Consider the following 22472-nt stretch of genomic DNA (forward strand, 5'->3'; position numbering starts at 1 on the left):
GGCCTTTGATGGCTTGAAAGGAAGTCTGTGTAGGGCACCCGTGCTGTGTGCGCCTGATTACAGCAAGCCCTTTATCGTTCAAACTGATGCCTGCGACACCGGAATTGGAGCTGTCTTGTCCCAGTTAGATGACAAAGGAAGAGAACATCCGATCATCTTCATCAGTAGACAATTTAAGGGTAGGGAAATTAGGTGGACTACTGTTGAAAAGGAATGTTTTAGTATAATTTGGAGCCTTAGGCGTTTTAGACCCTACCTTACCGGGTCTACCTTCAAGGTCCAAACAGATCATAAGCCGATTAAGTGTCTTATGCAGATGAAGGGTGAAAACCCAAAACTGTTCAGGTGGTCCATTAGTCTGCAAGGGCTAGACTTCACCATAGAGCACAGACCAGGTAAGAGTCACGATAATGCAGATGGCCTTTCCAGAAGGTATGTTGACCGTCTGGATGAGGGTGTCTATCTCATGAGAGATTAGGCACCCTAACCTCAATCTAGGGGGGGCGACTGTGATGCTGGAAATGCATTGGAGGGACAGGGCCTCCGTATCCTTGTCCTTTACTGCTTTTTATCGTGTGTTCTGTTGTGTTTTCCACGCAGGAGTTCATGTGGGACTCCTGGCGGTGCAGCTCTCTCTCTTTTGGTTTGGTGAACAGACCCATGGGATACCCTTATCGCACCCATGGGAAGGGTTGCAATCCTGTGCCCCATGTGTATGTTTTTGGGCACCTGTGTGTGACCCACAGAACAGGGTACGGGCTGGTGGCAGCTACGTGCTGAAATGACTGGTGCCCTGAGCGTCCTCCATTTTGGGATGCCCAGGCCATGTCATTGGAATCGGTAGAATCCGGATGGAGACAAAATGGCCCCCATGGCCTCTTGCCTTTCATCACCTGTTACCTTGATCTTTCGGATGTCCCAGGAAGCCCTGACTCTGTCCCTTCCCCCTGAATGGCTGTTGGGTGGAAGTTCCATATATGGTAGTGTGGGGAAGTGCCGACCAGACTGGCTGGAGCATTCTCAATGACTGTATGTTGTGGGTACGCCTGTGGGTGGGACCCGGGTGAATGGAGTGTGTGATGAATACGCATTCTATGTTGTGGGTGTATAGTATCTGGTGACTGAGACAGCCCTTCCTGAAACCGGTATGAATGCAGCTTGGAGTGTTGAATGGCTCGGTACTTGTCCCAATACACATAACTTGTTGTGAGTGTCTGGAGAGAAGTGAATGGCCTGAATGTCCCGTGTGCCTGATTGGCTGCCTGCCTGCATGAATGACCGTAGTCGTGATTGGATGCTTGAGTGTGACCCAGCGGAATGAATGGGAGATCAACAGTATATCTGGGGACCTCTCACTGCTAGGAATCGTGTTCAGAAGCTGAAGTCCACTACGACGAGTAACTGGAGTAACTGAAGCTTGACCTTGAAGCCCTGCTGGACGAGAAGAATTGCTGTTGCTCTCCTTCACAATCTGAAAGCTGCTGTGCTTCAAGAACTGACCCAGAGAGGACCTGGTAAGGCGCCCTTTTCATGATCTATGAGGGACCATCGTGCACAGCTGATCTTTGCCTTAACTCCTTGGTAGACAGACCTTCGACAGGCTGCCGACCCGATACGGGGATTGCTGCGGAACTCCCAGGAGAAGCACCCAGACTGTTGTCCGCCCCTGTCGACGACCGCCGTCGCCGACGGGAGCCGCGTGCTCCCGTTGCCTAAGAACTTCATTGATCCAAGGAGACTCTTGGCCGCATCGTCGCCGCTGTATCCTGCTGGAGAAGGCCTGACCGTCGACGCGCCGAGGAGCATCCGCCGGTGGGTTTCCCTCCACCCAAAAGACCCCTGAGACGTCGACGACTCGACGCCGTTGCTGGGCCACAGTTCTTCAAACTCTTTGCGGTCCAGAACTATCGACACTGAGGTGCCCTGCACGCCTGTTCCTGGCAGGACGTTTACGCTTTCCCGTCAACGAGCACCGCTAGGAATGGCGCGGCCACTTAATCGTCGTAAAACGACCTGTTTTCCGTCGGACGTTCGCCGACCCGTGACTCCTGCCTGAAAGGGAGGACACTCAAGAAGGGCCGTTGATTCCCCGAGGCGGAACGCTACAACACCAAGGTACTTTGGGGTTGCAGAACTATTAGAAAGTCTAGTGGGAACAATATATGGACTGGGCTTGTATCTTTGTTCTACAGGTTGCCCAGGTGGGGGGATCTCCACACAGAACTGTGTCTAGTGGTATGGGGCCAGTATTCTGCCAATTGCTCAACCATCTTGCTTTCCTTCCTCTCTCTACTGCTGGTTTCCTCTTTATTCTGATCTGTGTGTCATTCTGACCGTATGCACGTTAATGAGATCTAATAACGTTAGTGTTACCACTTTAGAAACTGTATATATTTACCATTGCTGATTTTTGGAGTACAAAGTGAGTTCTCGTGATATTGTATATACCTTTGAACATTAATTATATAAAGACTGTGTTGTAACTGATACAGTGTGTGGACATTCCTTTGTGGGTGCTTGGGAACTACACTGTACTTAAGAACCAGCTCGCATCACCTCATGAGAAGCTAGGCCTTGTTTGCTCGTTCACAACTACCAATATTAGAGAATCTTGTCAGGGGTCTCTGTGCCTCCCCTCTACCATATAGAGAGCGGAAGTGCAGACCCCCCTCCGTTCTTTACAATCACAATCAAGATTCCCTATTAAATCACCTAAATAAATAACACATATAATATACAAAAATGGGTCAATCACACATCCCTGCTTTACTTTCCTACAAGCTCTAAAAACCATTGTATTCACCACTTGTGTAAATTTCACCTGTGCCAAAATGTCAGTCTGCAAACACTATGTAGCTGCCAATGATGACTGAGGAATATTCACTAAAACTGAATGTCCACAGCGTTTTCCCTAATATTCTATCAAAAGCAGTTTCAAAATCAATAAAAACTAAATATAAAAATACATTCTTCTGAACACAATAATTATGCATTAGGGAATATATAAAAACATGCTTCGAATGTGCTCTTAGTCCTCCTAAAAACCCTCCCTGTTGTAAATCACTGCATTTCCTGCAGACCAACCCCAGATTTACAAATACAATTATTCTGTATATTTTGCCATAATATTAGAGCTGGTACCATTGACTTTCGCTACAAAATGCCAGAAAGGCTTTTGGTCTGTATCTTTAGCGGCCCACACAAAGGAAACCCATAGATTGATGATAACTATGCTTTTCTTTTCTCTCATCAGTGATTTCTATTCCGATCTTAAAATAGTAACCGTACTTTTACTAGATGAGATGTAATTAAATATGTATTCTGTTAACAACAAGCTTGCTATTATTAAGATGTAACCAGGAATGGTCCAAACATTTATCGAATTTTCATAAATGAGTGGTAGTTTACTTTCTGTATTTCTGTATTTATTTTCTAGATCAAGATGAGCGCATGTAATTCTGCAGTATTGCTACTTGTAGACAAATCACAATTATAGTCATTTTCCAAGGTCATTGAGTGCCCATTAGTACATGTACTATTTCAAAATAAAGGTTTGTGGTCACTTTCCACCCTATTCCTCACCATTGAATCTTCCTCTGAATACCAGCCAGCTCAATCAATTAGCATATAATCAATAGTGAAAGACCTCGCCTAAATGTTGGCTGCGCTGTCATGCCACCCAGAGTTGGCCATTCCCAGTTCTCAAACCTAATTCAAGCAACAAAGAGTCTGGATGCTGTTGTTCTGGACAGGTGTTGGTCGACCCAAATACTCAAAATCATGTGCTCCCCCTCTGTGATGCCAGCTAGCATTAGCAGGGGTTAATATTAGAGAGTAAAGTCCCCCATTCCAAGATCCTAATCTCAGACTTCTGGCAATAAGAAATAAATAATTGCAAAATGAATTTAAAAAGTTCCTCCAAGTGTCTAATATCAATTCTGCATGTTGATGGCCTCAAATAAACATCACACAAGACACATTGTGGAACCTCATCTATTTTAAGATTTAGACATAAGCTATCTGGGAAGCCTATTAGGAAAACAGAAATGTTATACCTCTAATTTACATGACACAACATTGATAAACTGCCACTGTGGGCACCTTGAACTCCTCTTTCTGCTGGTATAATAACATTTTTGAAGCAAGGAAACAATGGGATGTGTGTTGCCCAAGTCTCCTGAAAAAAATGATGTCAAAATCTTCTATAAAATCCCTTCAATCAGAATCCTGCTATTTTCCAGATGAACCTGCTATACTTCTGGATATATTTGATAATACCTGTTCCTGATCCCCCAAAGGCTAGATTTTCCTTGCCAGTTGGGAGAATGGTTATCAAACTTTCCTACATCAACCAATGTGTTGAACAGCCATAAATGGAAATTCAGAGCCCTCTTTAGGCATGCAAATTGATTTGTTCTCAAGATCCATTTACATCACTGGATGAGCAGAAGAGGAAAATCGGCTTACCACATTTTTCCACAGCACAATTTTGCATCCTGCAGGGTGAGACCAAAAATCTATTGCCAATTAACCATCACCGGGACAAAAATCCACTAGGGTAACTTCAATTACATCACATAGCATTTAAGAATGTGGTTTCACACCGACAGATATAATACCACCTCTTATACTAGCACAACACCATTTCACATACTGAATCCAATGTATCACTGTCTTAGTTAAAATGGCTGGATGTTCCCAGTTTCCCTTGTTAGGTTTAGGGACCTCTGTCATGTAAAGGCTATTACTTACAGTTGTCTTATTATTACTTCCAATATAATTTCAAGCATGCACCCCTATTGGCAGGTTGAAACCAGATTCAGATACGCAATTCAGATGTTTATTGAGATTCTCCTTTATATGCCCTGACACACTGATCAAAACAGCAAGGTCCAGAAGAAGTACATACTGCATTAGAGACTAGCCTATTAGACTCCTGCATCTTTACCATTGGCTCAATATTGCGAAGGACACATCCCTTTGTCACCTTATCCTCTCACTCTTTACATGCAGAGGGACGAGGATGGACAAGAGCATTATCTATCATCTTTAGGGATTCCTTTTGCCTCCTCAGGGTTGAATTCAAATCACAAAAAATAACAATATCCTTAGTAAAACATTCCAACTTTTGTGTACACCCCATACAACACTGACACTAGGGGGCATGATTATACACCAACAATAAAATCATGTTAGTGCACTGGAGTGGAAGCCTTGGTAGTCCTTAGAGATTGAGTAGATGGAATGTCTGTTTCTATTGATGATTGATCAATTAAGTCAATGCATCTGCGAAGTGAACTAAAACTATTCGTGGCCTCATCCCCTTATGCAAAAGATATCAAGTCATTGGCCTCTTCATCAGTGCAAACTGCCAAGTCCTTATTCCCATGATGCTCTTTAACAACTATTGCTTTACCAACTGTATGGACTTCCACAGAAAATAAGTAAGCTAGATGCCTTTCTTGATGACAGGTGAATGGGATTTAAAAGGCAGCCAACATTGTTTGCATTTTCAAATATGTAGAAACCAGAAACTTGATAAATTAGTTAGCTTGTCTCTGGCTGAGCTGCACTCTCACCGGTGGCATTATGGTGCAGTTTTTCACCATCTCTTCTTCAAAAGTGGATTTCTTTGGAATACCCAGGGCACAACCTAATAGCAAAAGACAGAAAAAAATGGAATTAAAACAAGCAGTGATTGATAGCGAAATGTTTGACAACATTATCTACATCCCCCATCACTTTAGTTGTTAACTGTCTTACCTATGCGCAGGGACTACTCATCAAAAATGAAAGATTTGCACAACAGACCAGCAGAGTTGTTCAAGTTTACAATGTGGCCCCTATAGTTTCCATGCCACAGCTACTTCCTCACTGTGATAAAATGACTTCTGCTTTGTTCAAAGTACAAAGGTGAGTAGTAGTAAAACCACTTACTCAGCCCTCACACGTCTGTCTACAAACCAACAGTGATCACAATCATAAAGGTCAAAAAGAAACAGTTAAGAGATATACCTCCTTTGCCTTTTGTGGTAATGTGCACCGAGGGAAGGCTATACTCTCGAGAGGCATGTGCATGTGATTCAGCAGCGACCCAAACAGCAAAGCATTACAGTCCAAAATAATAGGAATACCCAATCAAGGATCTATAAACATACATATACTTTAATAAAATACACCATCTAAAAGAAAACCAATTCGAAAAACATGGTTCCAAATCCACCTCTGTGGAAAGAACAGAGAATATGCAAAGATAGAAGATGCAACACTCTCGGTGATGAAGCAGAGGAATAGGCAATTAATAACCACAATGATTGTAAAAAGGGTATGTTCTTGAGAGAAAAGGGATGAACGGTGCACATTTCTCAGGGTCCTTCACTATAATGAGGTCCTGGGCAGCAGTGTGACTGGCAGAGATGTACGTCTGGTTACAGCAGCAAAACACCCTTAATGTGCCCTGCGGATGCGCAAGGAGCAGAGCTCATCTCTGCCTTGGACACTCAGTGTTCAGGTCACTGGTAGAGGGCTTTAGAAAGTGAACTCACCCAACAGAGGTCCAACAAATTCTTCATTAAGTGGTCATTCCAAAGGGAATCCAATAGGGAGTGGGCAGAACCTTCTTTTAAAAGTAAAATCCACAGATGATTGGACAAAAGAAAGACGGCTTTAATTGTCCAATCCCTGCTTCTGATATAACACCCAAAGTACTTTGTGCTAAAGGAAGTGGAGGGGACAGGAAGGAAGAGAGATAAAGTGATTAAACAAGATGGTGGAATCTTTCTCCAGCTGGTCAGAGCTCCCTCTGTCGACACTAACCCAGCCCCCTTCCCAATGCATCAAAGGCCCTTTGTTATTCAGTAACAGGGTGTGATGCTTGTCCTTTTGTGAAGGGTGTGCCCTATGTTTCCTTTTTCCAGGACAGTTTCCTGTGGAGTGGTGATCTCATTGGAGAGGGTGCTAACTGACCTCACAAGGGATCAAAGATAGGCAAGCCCCAGGGCTACAATCTTGCTGGGAGAAGCAGAGACAGCGTAACTAAGGGAAATACACATAACCCATCTGCAGCTGGGCTTGCTCACAGGGCTGACTCATCTGTGATATCAAATTGCTGAGGCTTGGATGTTCATGAGAGATAATAGTTACCATACCTCAAATTCAGGTATAGCTTATGTTTACAGCTTAACATGCTACCAGGATAGTGATTCCTATATTAATGTAGTTCGGGGCAGAGGTGCATATCTTAAATGCAGCCCCTGCGCTGCACTGGCTTGGATGTCAGTGCAGCAGTCAGAAGGCACCTACACTCAATAAACCTGCTCTGTGCCACATGGGAGCAGGTGCTGCAGATCAACATACTGATCCAGCAGGTCACACGTGTTTACTATGCTTTTTGCATGGGGTTTGTGGAGAGGATGGCCTCTGTGAGAGAGAATTAAACAAGCGAAGGCTTCTACACCCTTCCCAGATGACAGTCCTTCACACTCACCCCAAATACCATCCTTATCCCAAGGACATCCATGCCATGTGGCTCATCTCTGCCCTCAGGCCCATCCCAACCTAAAGTGATGCTGATGATAGGTGCACGTCCCATTGCCCCTTTAAGCCCCATTACCATCACAAGACTCATCGCCGCACAGCACACAAAGTCATCCCACTACATTGCTAGTTTGGATACTCACACATTTTTACTTTTTCATTTTAGTTTTTAATTGCTTTGATACCAAAAATGACAGACCTTCAAGAGGTACTTTTCAAGGATATTGGTTTTCACCTCAGAGTTGTTTGCCTGTATGAAGTACTTAGCTTTGCAGCCCCATGCTTCAAATGGCAAAAAAAACGTCCTCTCTGCCTTACATCCTTCCAATGAACTTTTGGGGGTACATTTGGAGGTACATTACACTTTATAATATGCCATTGTTTTCCAAAGAGGGTTCTAAAACCTTGCCAAGATGAATGTGGGTGCCACAAGTAGTAAAGAAAACTACTCAAAACACACCCCCGAAAATATGCCAACACACTGCACATGAGCACACTATACAAATACAATGCCACATACTCACATTTTGCAGGTGCAACAAAGTCAAAACCATTTTTAAAAAAAATAGAACACTAACATTTCATCCCCATCACTCCGGAGACATCGAATTTGCCGAACAAGAATTTCTGGTCACCCATGGAGAAATACAAAAAACAACACTGACAACTAACATATATGAACACCTGGATAATAAAATATGTTTGTTTTTGAGGTTCTTCCCAATGCCCCACTGATGTTTACATCGCATTGCACAATGATAACTTCAATATGGTACATAGGGACGGTATGTGCAGAATAAGACTGCTTGCAGTAGAACATTTGCACTGCTTAAAATTCTGTATGGACAAAAATGGTATGTGGTTCGCAATGCTGCTGATTCATAAAAAAGCCATGTTCTTAATAACACAGCTACTAGTGTGGTTTATGTGACCTGAATCCCATGTGGGGTGATGGTGGTGGAGTGTGTGGAGCAAGGTGCACAACAGGGGGGAGTTCAAGAGAAGGCATTCGGGTGGAGGAGGTCCAGCCCTCTTGGTCTGGGACACAGGAAGAGAAGCAAATCTCATCTAGTCATGAACGAGCAGAGAAGCAAAGCCTGATGTAGAACAGGATTTCATAAACTCCCTGTCACACCCCAGTCCCAGCTCTCCCGCCCAGAATGACTGAGACAGCAACTATGCTTCCATCGTATAGGGCGGGACGGCAAAGCTATTGGAGGGTGAAGTCCACAGATTCAAATCCAGAACACAGCAGAACAGACGGAAGAGCTGAAGGACGGCAGCATTCCCCTTTGCATGGTTTCTTTGCTAGTGCAGATTTGTTTTACAGTAAAACAGTAATGCCACCACCACAGCCACTTTTACACAGTAAACAGGTAAGACCTGAAGACAGAGATGAGCCAACAGCTCACAATGAAAGTCCGTTGTCTGAAATTACTTCACAAAGCGCAAGTCACAACCCCATGTTGCCAAACGCGGTATGTGTAAACAGACGGTATGCTGAGGGAAGGCTATGTCAAATTTGGGCATTTATTTGTAAGAAATTGTAGAATACCATGTGTTGGCAAAAGGTCCCAGAGTACCAACTGCAGCATGGCATTTCCACTGGCACTAGCCAACATGCTGCCACCATCACATACCACCACACTAGACAATAACTCTGCCTTGTAATTGGCGGCAAGCCTATCTCTAACTCATTGATAATGGAAAAAATGTAACGATTGACATGACAGCTGAATAACATCAATGTTGTGTGATATGATAGGTTATTTATAACGCGCTTAATACCCAGTGGTTTCTAAGCGTGGACGCGGGGATCGAACCGGGTTGCTCCGTGTCGTCTTGTTGCCAAGGCGAGCACGTTGTCTCTGAGCTATCCTCCATATCCTCCAGCTATCCAGCACGTTGCCACTGAGCTATCCTCCATATCCTCCAGCTATCCAGCACGTTGCCACTGAGCTATCCTATCCTCCAGCTATCCAGCACGTTGCCACTGAGCTATCCTCCATATCCTCCAGCTATCCAGCACGTTGCCACTGAGCTATCCTCCATATCCTCCAGCTATCCAGCACGTTGCGACTGAGCTATCCTATCCTCCACCTATCCAGCACGTTGCCACTGAGCTATCCTCCATATCCTCCAGCTATCCAGCACGTTGCCACTGAGCTATCCTATCCTCCAGCTATCCAGCACGTTGCCACTGAGCTATCCTCCATATCTTCCAGCTATCCAGCACGTTGCCACTGAGCTATCCTCCATATCCTCCAGCTATCCAGCACGTTGCGACTGAGCTATCCTATCCTCCAGCTATCCAGCACGTTGCCACTGAGCTATCCTCCATATCCTCCAGCTATCCAGCACGTTGCCACTGAGCTATCCTCCATATCCTCCAGCTATCCAGCACGTTGCCACTGAGCTATCCTCCATATCCTCCAGCTATCCAGCACGTTGCGACTGAGCTATCCTATCCTCCAGCTATCCAGCACGTTGCCGCCGAGCTTATTGCCATATTTATTTGTAAAAAGGCACTGCATTAGTCAGCTAATAGAAATTAAAGACATGTTTCCTTCGCTGTTCTACAGTTGTAAATCTTGGGCCTTGTCATGGACAGGATGTGCTAGACCAGTGCAAGGGGAACATGTTCACTTCATCGGAGACATGTTCACACAGTAATTAAAGTCTCATCAGAACACTGGATCCCCTTCCTTCCTGTCACTCAAGAGACGCCGGAGGGCACCCGCAAAGGTGCATCATTCAACAGCAGGCAAACCTGTGCATGCAAAGGTTTGATGGCAAATCACATCGAAGAGTTGATGTCTGCAAGTATTTTGCAGAGTGGGTGGCCCAATGGCTAACTCCCAGTGGTTAGGCCTGGCACTTGTAGCCAGCTGACATGGGTACATATCCATTTGTGCCCTGAGGATCGGAAAGATCATACCATTCCCTTGCTTTCAAAATGTCCTCCACTTTATCGTCAACCATATCTCCAGCCGTTGCTCACTTCTAGACGCCAGGAATGGGTTGCAAAAAAGGTCTGCTATCATTACAGTTGCACATACAGTGCCAGGAATGTTTTGCACAAATTGGAGGTGTGCCACCGTTTGCCACAACACCCGCTAACTGCAGCAGTGCCAACCCTCTGGAATTACACTATACACATGCTATAGTGTCTACAGGGGCTGAGAAAAACAGTTGCTAATTATTGTACCTTTCACAGCCGGACATTGGAACACTTCACACCAACTCAGCAGCTGGCCAATGTCTTCTCTCCCTGCTGCAGTCTCTTGCGGAGGCCCCCCTGCATGGCAGCATGAATGCTTTGTTACTCCGCGAGGTGCTGCCATTAGCTGACCTACTCCAATTGGACCTGTCCAATGCAGTGTGAAAACAATTGCTGGTGGTGGGGACATTGTTCTCATCCTTGTGTGGGGATGCATGACTACCTGTTTGCATCACTCCTGGATCCACGCATTCATGACAAGTCTCCCACTTTTCAGTCGCATGTGGCTGAGGAGAAAGCACTCAGAGCAAGACAGGGTCTCCATATGCAAGAGTGCATTGATATGAAGAGCATTTACATCAAGATCAGAGGCATCAATGATGCGCACTTACCTCCCCAGTTGCATGCCACGCGTCATGTACATTTGACTAAGTTTAGGAAACACTGCTGTTACTCACACTGGATTCAAACTGAAGAGACTGTGGGAGGGACAGCATTCTCCCTATACAACTGGGTCTATGACAGCAGAGATGGCGGAGGGAGATCGACTTGACACATTCCAGTTGGGAAGGGATGGTGAGACCTCTCGGTTATGGCTGAGTAAGTGGGCTCTGTTTGATCAACAGTACTTGTGGGATTAATCTAAGAAATCTTAACATGCCCCCTGCCAGCTTCGAGTGCAAATACATTCTTAATTCTGCTGGACTAGTGTTTCTGACCACAGTAGACACCGCTCTGCATCCCATTTTGAATTTGCATGTAGTTAATCGAACCGGCAACGTATCCAGGTAAACGATAGCAAGACACCTCTGTTTCATCGCCAACAACACACTGGACAGGCAACAAATGATAATGCGTTTCTCAATCCATTTCAGGCAAATATATGTGGCGGCAATCTGTGGTTGCAGTGAGTCGGACACTGGTAGAAGTGATGGGGCATATGTGAACAACAAAACTAATGACGGTGACTATTTGTAGGGCTAGTGGCTTGTATTGCCAGAGGAGTAGATCCTGCAGCTTGCACAAAACAGTTGCCTCATTCACTCACTGTTTCAGCTTTAACACAGGGCATAGCTACTCCTGCAATGTTTTAGACTCTTCCACAGAAGAATTTGCGCCCTTATGACTGCCTCTTTCCTTCTCCGTTTCTCCACTACCTACAGAATTGGAATAAGGGCCAGGGCACATGCATCCCTTCACAGTATTCTCTCTGGCTGCAGCCGATTGACTTTCTGAGACAAAAGGAAGCAGTGTGCATATGTATGCTGCACCAGATCTTCCAACCTGCTCTCCAAAAAACGGAGCCACAGGTACAACCTGTGCAAGTTGCTGGGTGCATGAAACAATTGTGTACAGGCGCCTCATAAATGACTTATCATATCAAATCATGACAACACTTTCCTGTTCAGGACCCTCGGTAGCTCTGCACGAGGAGGCTCAGAGGCTTGGGGACTGACAGCTTTTGTGGCAGTGCACTCATCACCATCATGCACATCCACCAAATACTTAATCACCACACCCGATGGTTTTGTGGATGTGGGGACAGTGGAGAGGTCAGTGACAGTGGCGGGCCTCTACAGTCACCTCGGCTCCTTCTTGAAATGGGTGTTCCCAGCATTGCACCGTACTATTTGCACACGCTTTCCCACTAGCAGATCAACATATTGCCTTTCCTGGGACATTGTGGCTGGAGGCACAACTGGCAGGGGTGTGTCCTGAACTGTTGAATTTTGCATGGGGCTCTTGCAATCCCTTCCTCCCACCCCAGAAAGTTAGCATGGGCTAAGCCTCCTCCAACACATGGGTCTCGCCTTCAATGCCACCTGCAGGTCCTGATCCCCTGGAACTACCGGCACCACCTCCTTCTACTCCTTCCGATGGTAACCCCTCCTGTTTCTCCTTCCGAAGGCACCACCTCCTCCTGAGACTCATTCTCAAGACATGCCTCCCCCGGTACCGCCTGATGGTGTTCGTGCTGCCTCTTTCCCATAGGAGTGTCGATCAGAGAGGTTCGTTCCCACAGCCATTTCCCTTTCTTTCTACAGCAATCAGGCAACCCCATTCCCTGACACTACTATAAATCCCCCTTCATGCTTCTGCTCCAATGCAGGCTCTGAGTCGCATTGTTAAAGCCCAAGTTGTGTCCTCCACCCACTACCAGAAGGGGTTCATCACCCTCAATAAGGGGGGGTCAACGTTATCCCTAGCCTCCTCTGATGAGATGTCAGCCTGTATATCACTGTCAGGAGCAGACATTCCAACCTCGTTGTCTGTACAATTATTCAAGAGACCCAAACAGGTCATGAAGCAAGTTCTTCCTTCCTATTTTCACCCTGCCAGAGTCTAAAGTGTAACAAAATAAATAAAGGGTAAACAAACAAACAGTTAACAAAGTACACACAACCAAAAAAATAAAGGGAAATTAATAAATAAAGGTCTGAATCTAAAGAAAAAGGGAAGCTGATTTAGGTTGTTTTGTCTTTTTCTATGGGAAAAGCCAAGTAAGGGAAAGCCTTGTTTTTCAATTATTTAATCAATCAATCTTTTATACAACTTCAGAGACCAGTCACTAAGCACAGGACCAAGATTCAAATCTGTGTTGCTCTGCTTGTCTTGCTTCTAAGAGAATCGCGTTGGCCCTGAGCTATTCTCCCAGTCCGTTTGTTTGCATATTTGCTTTTTTAAAGATAAAGTAAGGGAAATGAAAGACTGTAAAAAGTAGCCCTTTAACACACACACACACACACACACACATATTTATATATATATATACAGGTACAAACACCTGCAATCACTGTTTGAACACTGTCCTACCTACGGGTCTGTACAAAGCCCCACAGGTCTGCAGATCACTCTCTGTGAAGTTCAAGCATGCATAGCCAAAGGGACCTAGCCCTGTGCCAGATATACTGACTTAACCTTGACCCCTTTTTGGCCTGTGTCGATCTTATCCTGCGAAATTCTGAATTGCACCATTGAAGCATCTCTGAACTTCAACTCGGGATATTTGTCTGTGTTCACTGGGTGCAAGATTCGTTTTCTTTGACACCAGCTCATACAGCCATCCAGCTCTTCTCTGTGTGTCTTTTAGGAGCATCTCATCTGTAATCCTCAACACTTATATGTACAATATTTGCATATGACACAGTCGCATAACATAACAAAGCATTACATTATTATCACACTACAATTGTGAAGGGAAAATATGTTCAATCCTTTTCTTCATTTTGCTTTCCTGATATGTCTCTCTCTCTCTCTTGTTGAAGTATTGTTCAACCTACATAGTACATAAAGACATCCTCCTGCCACAATTAGTGCCCTTCATCTGTCCACAAATATGATTCACACATGAATTTTTCTGCATTCATGTGTAGAAATATGGCACATCCTAGCAATCCAAAATCAAAATAATATTCATTTCCATTGTTTATTTCGGTAATATAGGACATACCATAAAAACATGACAAATAAATTAACAGTTACCAATATTCCAAAGAATTAAAATAGCTATCATTAGGCCCAACCGACATAAAAAAATAAAACTACAATACTCAAAATCTAACTGCTCTTAACAGAGAATATCTCCACGACAGAGATCGTTTGAAAAAAGTCAATACAGCCCAACACACTTGTACATAGTATGCCTGCAGCAAATACTGCAATGCAGGCTTGTAACAGCAAAAAGCCACAACCCAAAAATGCAGGTTTCAGGGTATGTTTTCTAATAACTGAGAAAGCTGGGCAAAACAAACAGAAAGTTTGTCAGGTCCCCCTTAGGTTCCCCACAAAGCAACCTCAATTGTTCCACAGCCCCCTTGAGCCTTGCCACCACCACAGATCTTAAATGAATACAGTTAAAACATGCCCTAGAAATAAGGATATGTTGAAACAGATGCTATGCCCACCTCAAATACTTCTGCGGACCAGGAGACAAGATCATAAGATGTTTTTGGCTACCCACCCAATTGCCTGCTTAAATCTCAGGGTCTGCTTCTCCACATGTGCCTCTGCCCCAAAATGCAATGAGAACCTAACCCCCGGGTAATCAAAATGAGCCAATCTTGAAACAAGCTCACCTTAAAAATGGCTGCAAAACTCGGAGCACGCTTCCCCCTGTGGCAAACCATCACAGTTGACTTCTGGGCATTTACCTTTAGACCCAGGGTATCCATAAATTGGGCATAATCATCAACAAGGCACTGAAGAGATCAAGGAGTGCGAGCTAGTAAAACTGTGTCATATACATCAATTCTGGCTTCTGTAAGTTCACAGTTAATTTGGTCACTATCCAAGAAGGTAGTGATTAAGCAGAATGTATATTTCTATCTTTCCATCCATCCATATATCTATTGATCTATCAATCTATCTACCTCTCCATCTATCCTAAGAATGCATCGGGCCGTACTGTACACGTGATTACATGAAGAAACAAGGGACTGGAAAACATCTACAGTGAACGCCATGGCATGGAGCAGAGTCCTAACATGAGATGCTCCAGGGTTGCTCTGAGAGTGAGTGCAAGGTGTTTCATGTTCTCTGTAAAGGTGGGACCTAATCCATTGTTTATGGTCCAAAAGGAATATATGCATGTTCATCAGAGCTTGAAAATCTTAGCAAAGGCTGGATGAGGATCTTCCATTGGAAATTATGCCAAATGATGGTGAGACGTTTGAAGTTAGCAAATCATATCATTTGAAGCCACGTATGAATGTAAGTGGTTGTCACTCTTTCAGTCCTAACTGTTAACAGACTGTCTGATTCTGTTCAATTGGATATTTGAACCTTGTATTTAATCCGTGTAGAGGTCAAAATGATGACCCTAATGTCTAATGTGCAGCGGTTATTGTAAAGGAGCTGGAGGAAAGAAAATCCCTTTGGAAAATCTGCAGTGGTCATTATGTACATGTCTTATGCACAGCATGGATAAACATGTACATATGTTGCATATGCCATGTTCATATACATGTAGCACTCAACATATGGTATATAATAAAACACATATTTACAGACTCTTTACTGCAATGAGTAACAGTTTTTTTGAAACCCAACAAATTATTACATTTTTAGTTTAATGCTTTGAAATGAATATATAATGAAGCACAGCCCTTCCAATGGTATATGCTGTCAATTCTATAGAAATGAATATAAGTAATTTGTTGGTCTTGGAACAAATAAGAGGTCTGTGAAGGTGATTATACCTTTCAATAGATAATGACTGAACTCTAATAGAGAAAGAATCAAAATGCAAACTATTAAAGTATGATTTTACTATATGAACATATCAACTATTTATAATAAACTCAGAGGATTTATATTTATTTATATTTATATTTTTTATGTACATGAGGAACAATGCTCATTTGATCACAAAAGAATGTACAATAGATAAGAAATCAGATTTAACAGGAAGCAGTGAGCTTCTTACAATGAGGTGAGTTTGAGGTACATTCTGACCAGTTTGTGGAGGGGAGTAAATGGAACGATTGCTGGGGACGATACATAAGTGGACATACATAGGTAAGGCCACCTGTGCTCAGGACGTGATCATGATGAGTGAAGTGGTAGAATGGAGGCATAGGAAGGGAGAGACAGAGAAGAGGGAAACATGTTAGCTAGCAGGCAGGTCAGAAGTAGGTAAAGAGGGGAACTCAGAGGCGAGGAGGTAGGCTTTTCGTTTCGTTTTGAACAAATCCATGTGGACTGTTTCTCAGATATTCCGGGGAAGAGAATTCCATGCAAGAGGAGCAAGAAGCGAGAAAGTGTGGAAGCAAGAGAAAGTACAGGGAGGGTGAGGAGCACCACACCGTACACAAACACAAGAAGGCTATGCCCAGGATCACATATCCTATCAGACACAGGCGCCGCAGGCACAGCAGCAGGGATCAGTGCAAAGGACCCATAGCAAGGGCAATCGCAACAAGCACCTATGCAGACACAACAGAATGCAAACACAGGGAAAATACTTACACCTAGGATAGGGGGTGTCACTGTGCTAGGAGGGAAGCCTTTTACGAGGACAGGGATGAGTTTTCACCCTCAATAGGGCAGCTAACAGGGTGTCTTGATATGTTCAGTACTATCAGTAATATCAGACCACCAAGAGGAACCAAGAGTCGATGTGATGATAGGAGGCAAATCTTTTTCTTTTTGTGTAGACACTGGGGCAACTTGATCCTGTATAAGGGAGGGAAAATACCCAATGTCAGGTATTGCCATGAATACTCAAGTGTTCTCTAGAGTTACGAATTGTGTTACTTTTATGGATAAATTACCTGTTTCTATAGGGGAAAGTGACATGTCTGTCCCCTTGTTATATTCTCAACAAACGCCAGGTAACATTCTGGGAAGAGATTTGATGACAAAACTTAACATGACAATTTCGTTCACTGATCAAGGAATAGTGTGCCCCACTCCAGGACTACACTATTTAAATGTAGGAGAGTTTATACAGGCATTTACAGGACAAGTGGCTATACGAGGAGTTCCAGTAGATCCGGAAAGCTTCATGTATAGGGTGAGCATTTTATTAACACGGCTACCTGGATTAGTACGGAAAACTGTGAGGATACCTGATTAATTTTTATTTAGACCACAGGTACCTATGCATGAGGAAGAACGACAGACTATTCCTATAGAACTGGAAGCAGCTATAGTACGAGGGGAAATAGCAATGCTTGAGGGAGTAGATGACGAAGGCAGATCATGGATAACAGTGATAGCTCTTGAGGAGGGATACAGATTGACTGCCATAACAGATGAAGATATGTTCAGAGATGAACATATAGATGATGAAGTAGTGTTTTTATAAGCATTACATACTGGATAAAGATCGATAAAAGGGAAGTCCCACAGAGAATGTTATTGATGCGGCAAAGACCAGCGTTCTTTCAAAAAGACATAGAAAATATGCCAAGTGTCCTTTGGACTACGGGCCCATATGACATAGGCCTATTGAAGGGAATTGGGGAGGTTAAAATAAAACTTAAGCCAGGAGCAACTTTACCAGAGCAAACCAGCACCCCATGTCTCGAGAAGCTGATGAAGGCATATTCAAGACTATTTCAGAGTTGATGAATGTGGGGGAGGATCCCTCATTGATTTCGGAGTTATCAGGGTGACCTGGTTTGGGTTCAGAAATTGCTGGTTCTGGGTCAGTCCCCAGACTTACCAAGTCTAAGTTAGGGTCTTTTGGGACCCATTTTTCGTTGGGAGGAAACCCCCCATCCTTGAAAGAAAAGACTTTCTTCCCTGAATCCTCCAGGGATTCTTCCCCTTCCAACTGGAGGACGCACACTTCCTCCACAAAATGGGTCTTCTTTATCACTTGGTTTACATACTTATCCTCTGTTCCCTAGTTTGCAGCTCTTCGGGAGTAGGAGATTTGGGTTCAGGTTCAGAGGTTTCTAGAGGCTTTTCATGGGTGAGGAAGGACGCTTCCTCTCAGGCTTTGGATCCTCTTTGCACCCGGGCCTCCTCCTCTGGAACCTGTTGGTTGTCGGGCTTTTCTCCCCATCATTGCTCACGGGTGCCAGACCCTGGGTTTGAGCTGTTCTCGGTAGCCATGTTCATTTCAGGGCTCTCAGAATGTTTGCACTGTAGCACTTTCTTCTCTGCTTGCCTTAACTCTCTCTGTGCTTGCTCCAAAAGCTCAGATTGATTTTGTACAGAGGCTACACTCTCCTGGTACCTTTCTTCCACGATCATCATGTGGAAGTACATATAGGCAGTGAGCTGGACCATTTTAGTTTGCTCATCGTTGGTGGTCCGCGTCATGTAAAAATCTGTCAGGGCTTGATGTAACAGGCCACTGTCTTGCCACACATCCATTTTTATAGAGGTCACCTGTTGTATCATACTAACTTGCCAGTCTTCATGTCCCTGTTTGGCCCATTCCCCTTTAATGAACAGTTTGTATAGAAGGTGCTTCCTAGCCATGTTAATTTCCATGGTGCTCATTGTGAAAAGTGTTCTGCACCTGATGGGTTATCTATGCAACAGCAACATCTCCACCCTGCTCCTGCCTAGTTTATACTCACAATATGTTATTTTAGACACAAGGCCCTGACACCCAGGGTACCAGTTTGGCTGGCGCCTTCACAATGTAACACATTTTATTATCCACCAAATGTAACAATACCTTCAGTGGGCTAGTCTGCTGTGCTGCACTGTCACGGGTGAAAACTCTTCCCTAATCCTGGACTACAAGCCCCCAAGTTCTTCACAATATATTAGGCAGCACAAGCAAGTCAGGGATCTCTTTCCCTTGCAATGAAGGTGGCGCACAATAAAATCGCCTTTTATTTTTGCAATCCCAATTCATTTTAGGGAGGCCTCCAACCCGTCTTGCACCCAACCTTCTCCAGCACCCCGTGTCATAGTAGACCAGGAACCAGGACGGTGTGTTATCAATGAATATTTTATTAATTTGTGATTTAATGGAAAAATTGAAGAACAGTTACAAAGGCCACCAAGATGTGGCAACACCAGTTTAGTGTCCTTTTAGTCAAGAATGGCACACTAAGACAACACAAACATGTATGGGACAAGAATTTCCTTTACTGATTTCACCACTGCTATCAACAGTTCATAAGACCATGAAACTGAATGGAACCCATAGGAAAGTGCATGCGCACACAAAGGATTGTTGAGTCCCAGCAACCCTGACCCTCCCTAGACCTCCACTAGGCTTGTCAGTTTGAATGGAAGGCAGTGGCAAGGAATGGGAACACCAGGTTAAAATTGGATTTTTAGTGGGTTTTCAGAAACAATAGGGAGCCAGCAATGAAAGGCACAATTCGTTTTTCTGCACCAGGTAAAATGGGTTTCACTTTGTTAGGATAACTGTTATGGTACTTTGTGCTGCTTAGACTAGAAGACAAATAGGGCTTCAGAACAGACTAGCCAGCACACAATAGGAACATTGATTTTGGTACATTTAACACATGGGCAAATAGAAAGGGAATGCAATTGGAAATTCGTTATCAAAATATAGTAGGGGAAGAGGGAAAGACTCGGAAAAACGGTTTTTAAAAGGTTAAGCTAAATTTCCAGGGAAACAAAAATGCAAATGACACTCGTTTCTACTAAGGCTGCAACTTACAGGTCCACTAGTGCCAAGCTATTATGTAAGTCTATGCAAAAAGGACGAGCATAATCGTCCTTGGCACTTAGGAGGTTAAGCACATGATCAGGGCATTTTCATTTAACATGCTGGAGACTGCTGTTTCTGACAATATCAGATCCACACTTTCAAGTAATACAAAAGCCCGGCCACCACTTCCTTGCAGCACCATAAGTAGGCACTGCCACAGGTACCAGCAAGGGCGCACCGGGAAGTGCCCGGAAGTGCCTGTTCAGCTAGATACTCTGTTGCAGCTCCTCCTGACCGCGTCGTCCATTTATGAAGATCCACACTTTGAAGGTCTGAATATTCAAATTGACGGCATTCAACTTCACTTGGATTTAATAGACTCTAATCGACTCTTAAATGAAAACTTCTTAGTGTTAATATACTCTTATTTTATTTCTTTCATTAGTTATATAGAAGCCCCGCCCACCACTTCTTTGCAGCACCAAAAGTAGGCAAGGCCGCACACACTAGTGCGCGTACACCGGGAAGTGCCCAGAAGTGCCTGTTTGGCTGTTCGGCTGATGCAGTTGGGCGGTCGCTTTTGTGACCCAATATCTCATTATTTACACTGCGCGTTGAGCCTTACATCTCCTCTTGGTGGTAAGCACTTGAACCTATAAGCGGTTTTTCCTAAATACTCTCAAGTTTACTTATTGCTTGCATATTAGTGCTGGTAATGTTTCTCGACAGGTAATTGCAATTATTTCTTGTCCACAGTGACACGCGTGTCTAACAACTGTTCGTGTGTTTGACTGCTAGTGATATATCTGTCTGCTACTATTGTAAAAGACGCATGCCTAGTTCGAGCCACAAATCAATTTTGATCGCTGTCGAGATTGCGTCTATCCGTATACAGCTGTTTATCTAGGCGCTCACGTATACAGCTAACAGTGCACAATCTACTGAGGTAAAACAGTGTTATTATTTTTGTCAATGCGCATTCATTAGCACTGGTTGCAGCTGTTAAAGTTTGTAGTGTTTGCCTTTAGTGTGCACCTCGCCAATAATAGGATTGTCTACGTAGGTACTGACTCATCATTTGCCTTCAATTGGGACAGGCATTGTATGTTTCCCCATACAGTGACGTTTCTGAACCTGTGGGCGTTGCATTATTTAGAGCTCTACAGCGTGCCAAGAGTAACGTCATTGCAGCGCTCAAATACGCATTTAAATACATTGAATCAATTACTTGCTATTATATATCAGTAGTCACTTAACCATCTCACAAAATAAAAAATAAATAAATAAATACCACCTGCTTTTTGACGATGGTAGGGGGCCTAAGAAGTGGCTGATATCGCAAAGAGACACATGCTCAGGACTCTTTGGTCATGAATTAACCTTCCTCCACTGAAGCAAAAATGAGTACAGTGCTTGATAAGAAAGTTTCATCACAGGAAGAGCCTTCAAACATGCCTCTCCCCAATAAAGAAACTGAGGTTTGCATTTTGCAACACAACCTGTACACACGTTTAAATCTTACCAGAGTGCAGGTACATCATTCTCTAACCACCAAAGTAGAACCTCTTTCATACTCTCTTCATGAGATATTTGATGGATAAATCTGTCTTTCAGGGTCATATAAATAATTGTGGGCATCCGCTATCTGCACCCATGACGTCTCAATACACTGAACGCCACAGCAACTCATTTTCTGACGTATCTATGTTAGCCCCTGCAGTGATGGTGGAATTGGGAAAGCGAATAAGACTCTCACTTGGCCCCCGCAACTCTGACACTCTTGTTTCCCAGTTCTAAAGAGGAAGTCTGCCTGTTAAATAATGCACACTCCTGTTCACACTTACAGGACAACCCACCTCCTTTGTCTTCTAAAAAGAATGACTGTAGCATGCAAATGGCGAGTTCTCCGGTTGGCCAATCAATCAAAGATAGGCAGGTTTTGCATGGGCAAGCGAACGACCAAGTGGAGACTCAAATAGCGCTTGAAAAGGAACACTCTACACACGGTAGGAACACATTAAATCTAAATGAGACACCATCTAGCTTTGACTTATCATTAGACCCTAATGCCCCTGATATGTATATGTTTCCTGTTCTAACGCATACATTGAACATACTAGATAAGGGTCATGAAGTCACACAGTATGAGATTCATGATATGAAAATATCCCTTACAGGTATTCTCGCAAAAATCAACAAATTGGAGGGATTTATATATGCTCACAAATCTTTTAATTTAGCCAACTGTCCAGTAACCCAGATAAACAAAACAGTATATGTAACATCTAGCAATAGTCAAAACTTGCACACCTGTAAACTGAACAAATCATCTCAAACACATGATATTGATATTACAATACCATCGGACCAAAAGCTATGCGCAGTGGGAATGGGTACTTCCTCTATAGCCATGAATCATATTTTGAAAATGCGTTCTCAGGAAGTATGGCAAACCATCAATTGTAACTCAGAAAAAATCACTAAACTGGAAACTCTTACTCAAAACATCCTGGAAATGTTATTCAAAAACCATACAACAGGTGACCTAACTCCTGGGCATGATCGACAAGCAAATTTTCTTTTGTGGGAAGATCCCAATAGTCCTTCCCCATTGACCGACCACAT

At 43.7% G+C, this 22472-nt stretch overlaps 1 protein-coding gene across 2 annotated transcripts in view; it reads right to left on the reverse strand.

Annotated features, from left to right (window-relative positions):
* The window catches only part of LOC138481081 (xaa-Pro aminopeptidase 2-like), a 633999-nt gene that overhangs the window by 483182 nt on the left and 128345 nt on the right, over window positions 1-22472 (reverse strand). For both annotated transcript variants that reach the window (XM_069612976.1, XM_069612977.1), the window contains one exon: window positions 5580-5653. In XM_069612976.1, the coding sequence (XP_069469077.1) occupies window positions 5580-5653 (74 nt within the window). The remainder of the gene's footprint in view (window positions 1-5579; window positions 5654-22472) is intronic.

This window comes from Ambystoma mexicanum, chromosome 5p, assembly GCF_040938575.1.
Source record: "Ambystoma mexicanum isolate Mex_15411 chromosome 5p, UKY_AmexF1_1, whole genome shotgun sequence".
In the NCBI taxonomy this organism is placed as follows: Eukaryota; Metazoa; Chordata; class Amphibia; order Caudata; family Ambystomatidae; genus Ambystoma; species Ambystoma mexicanum.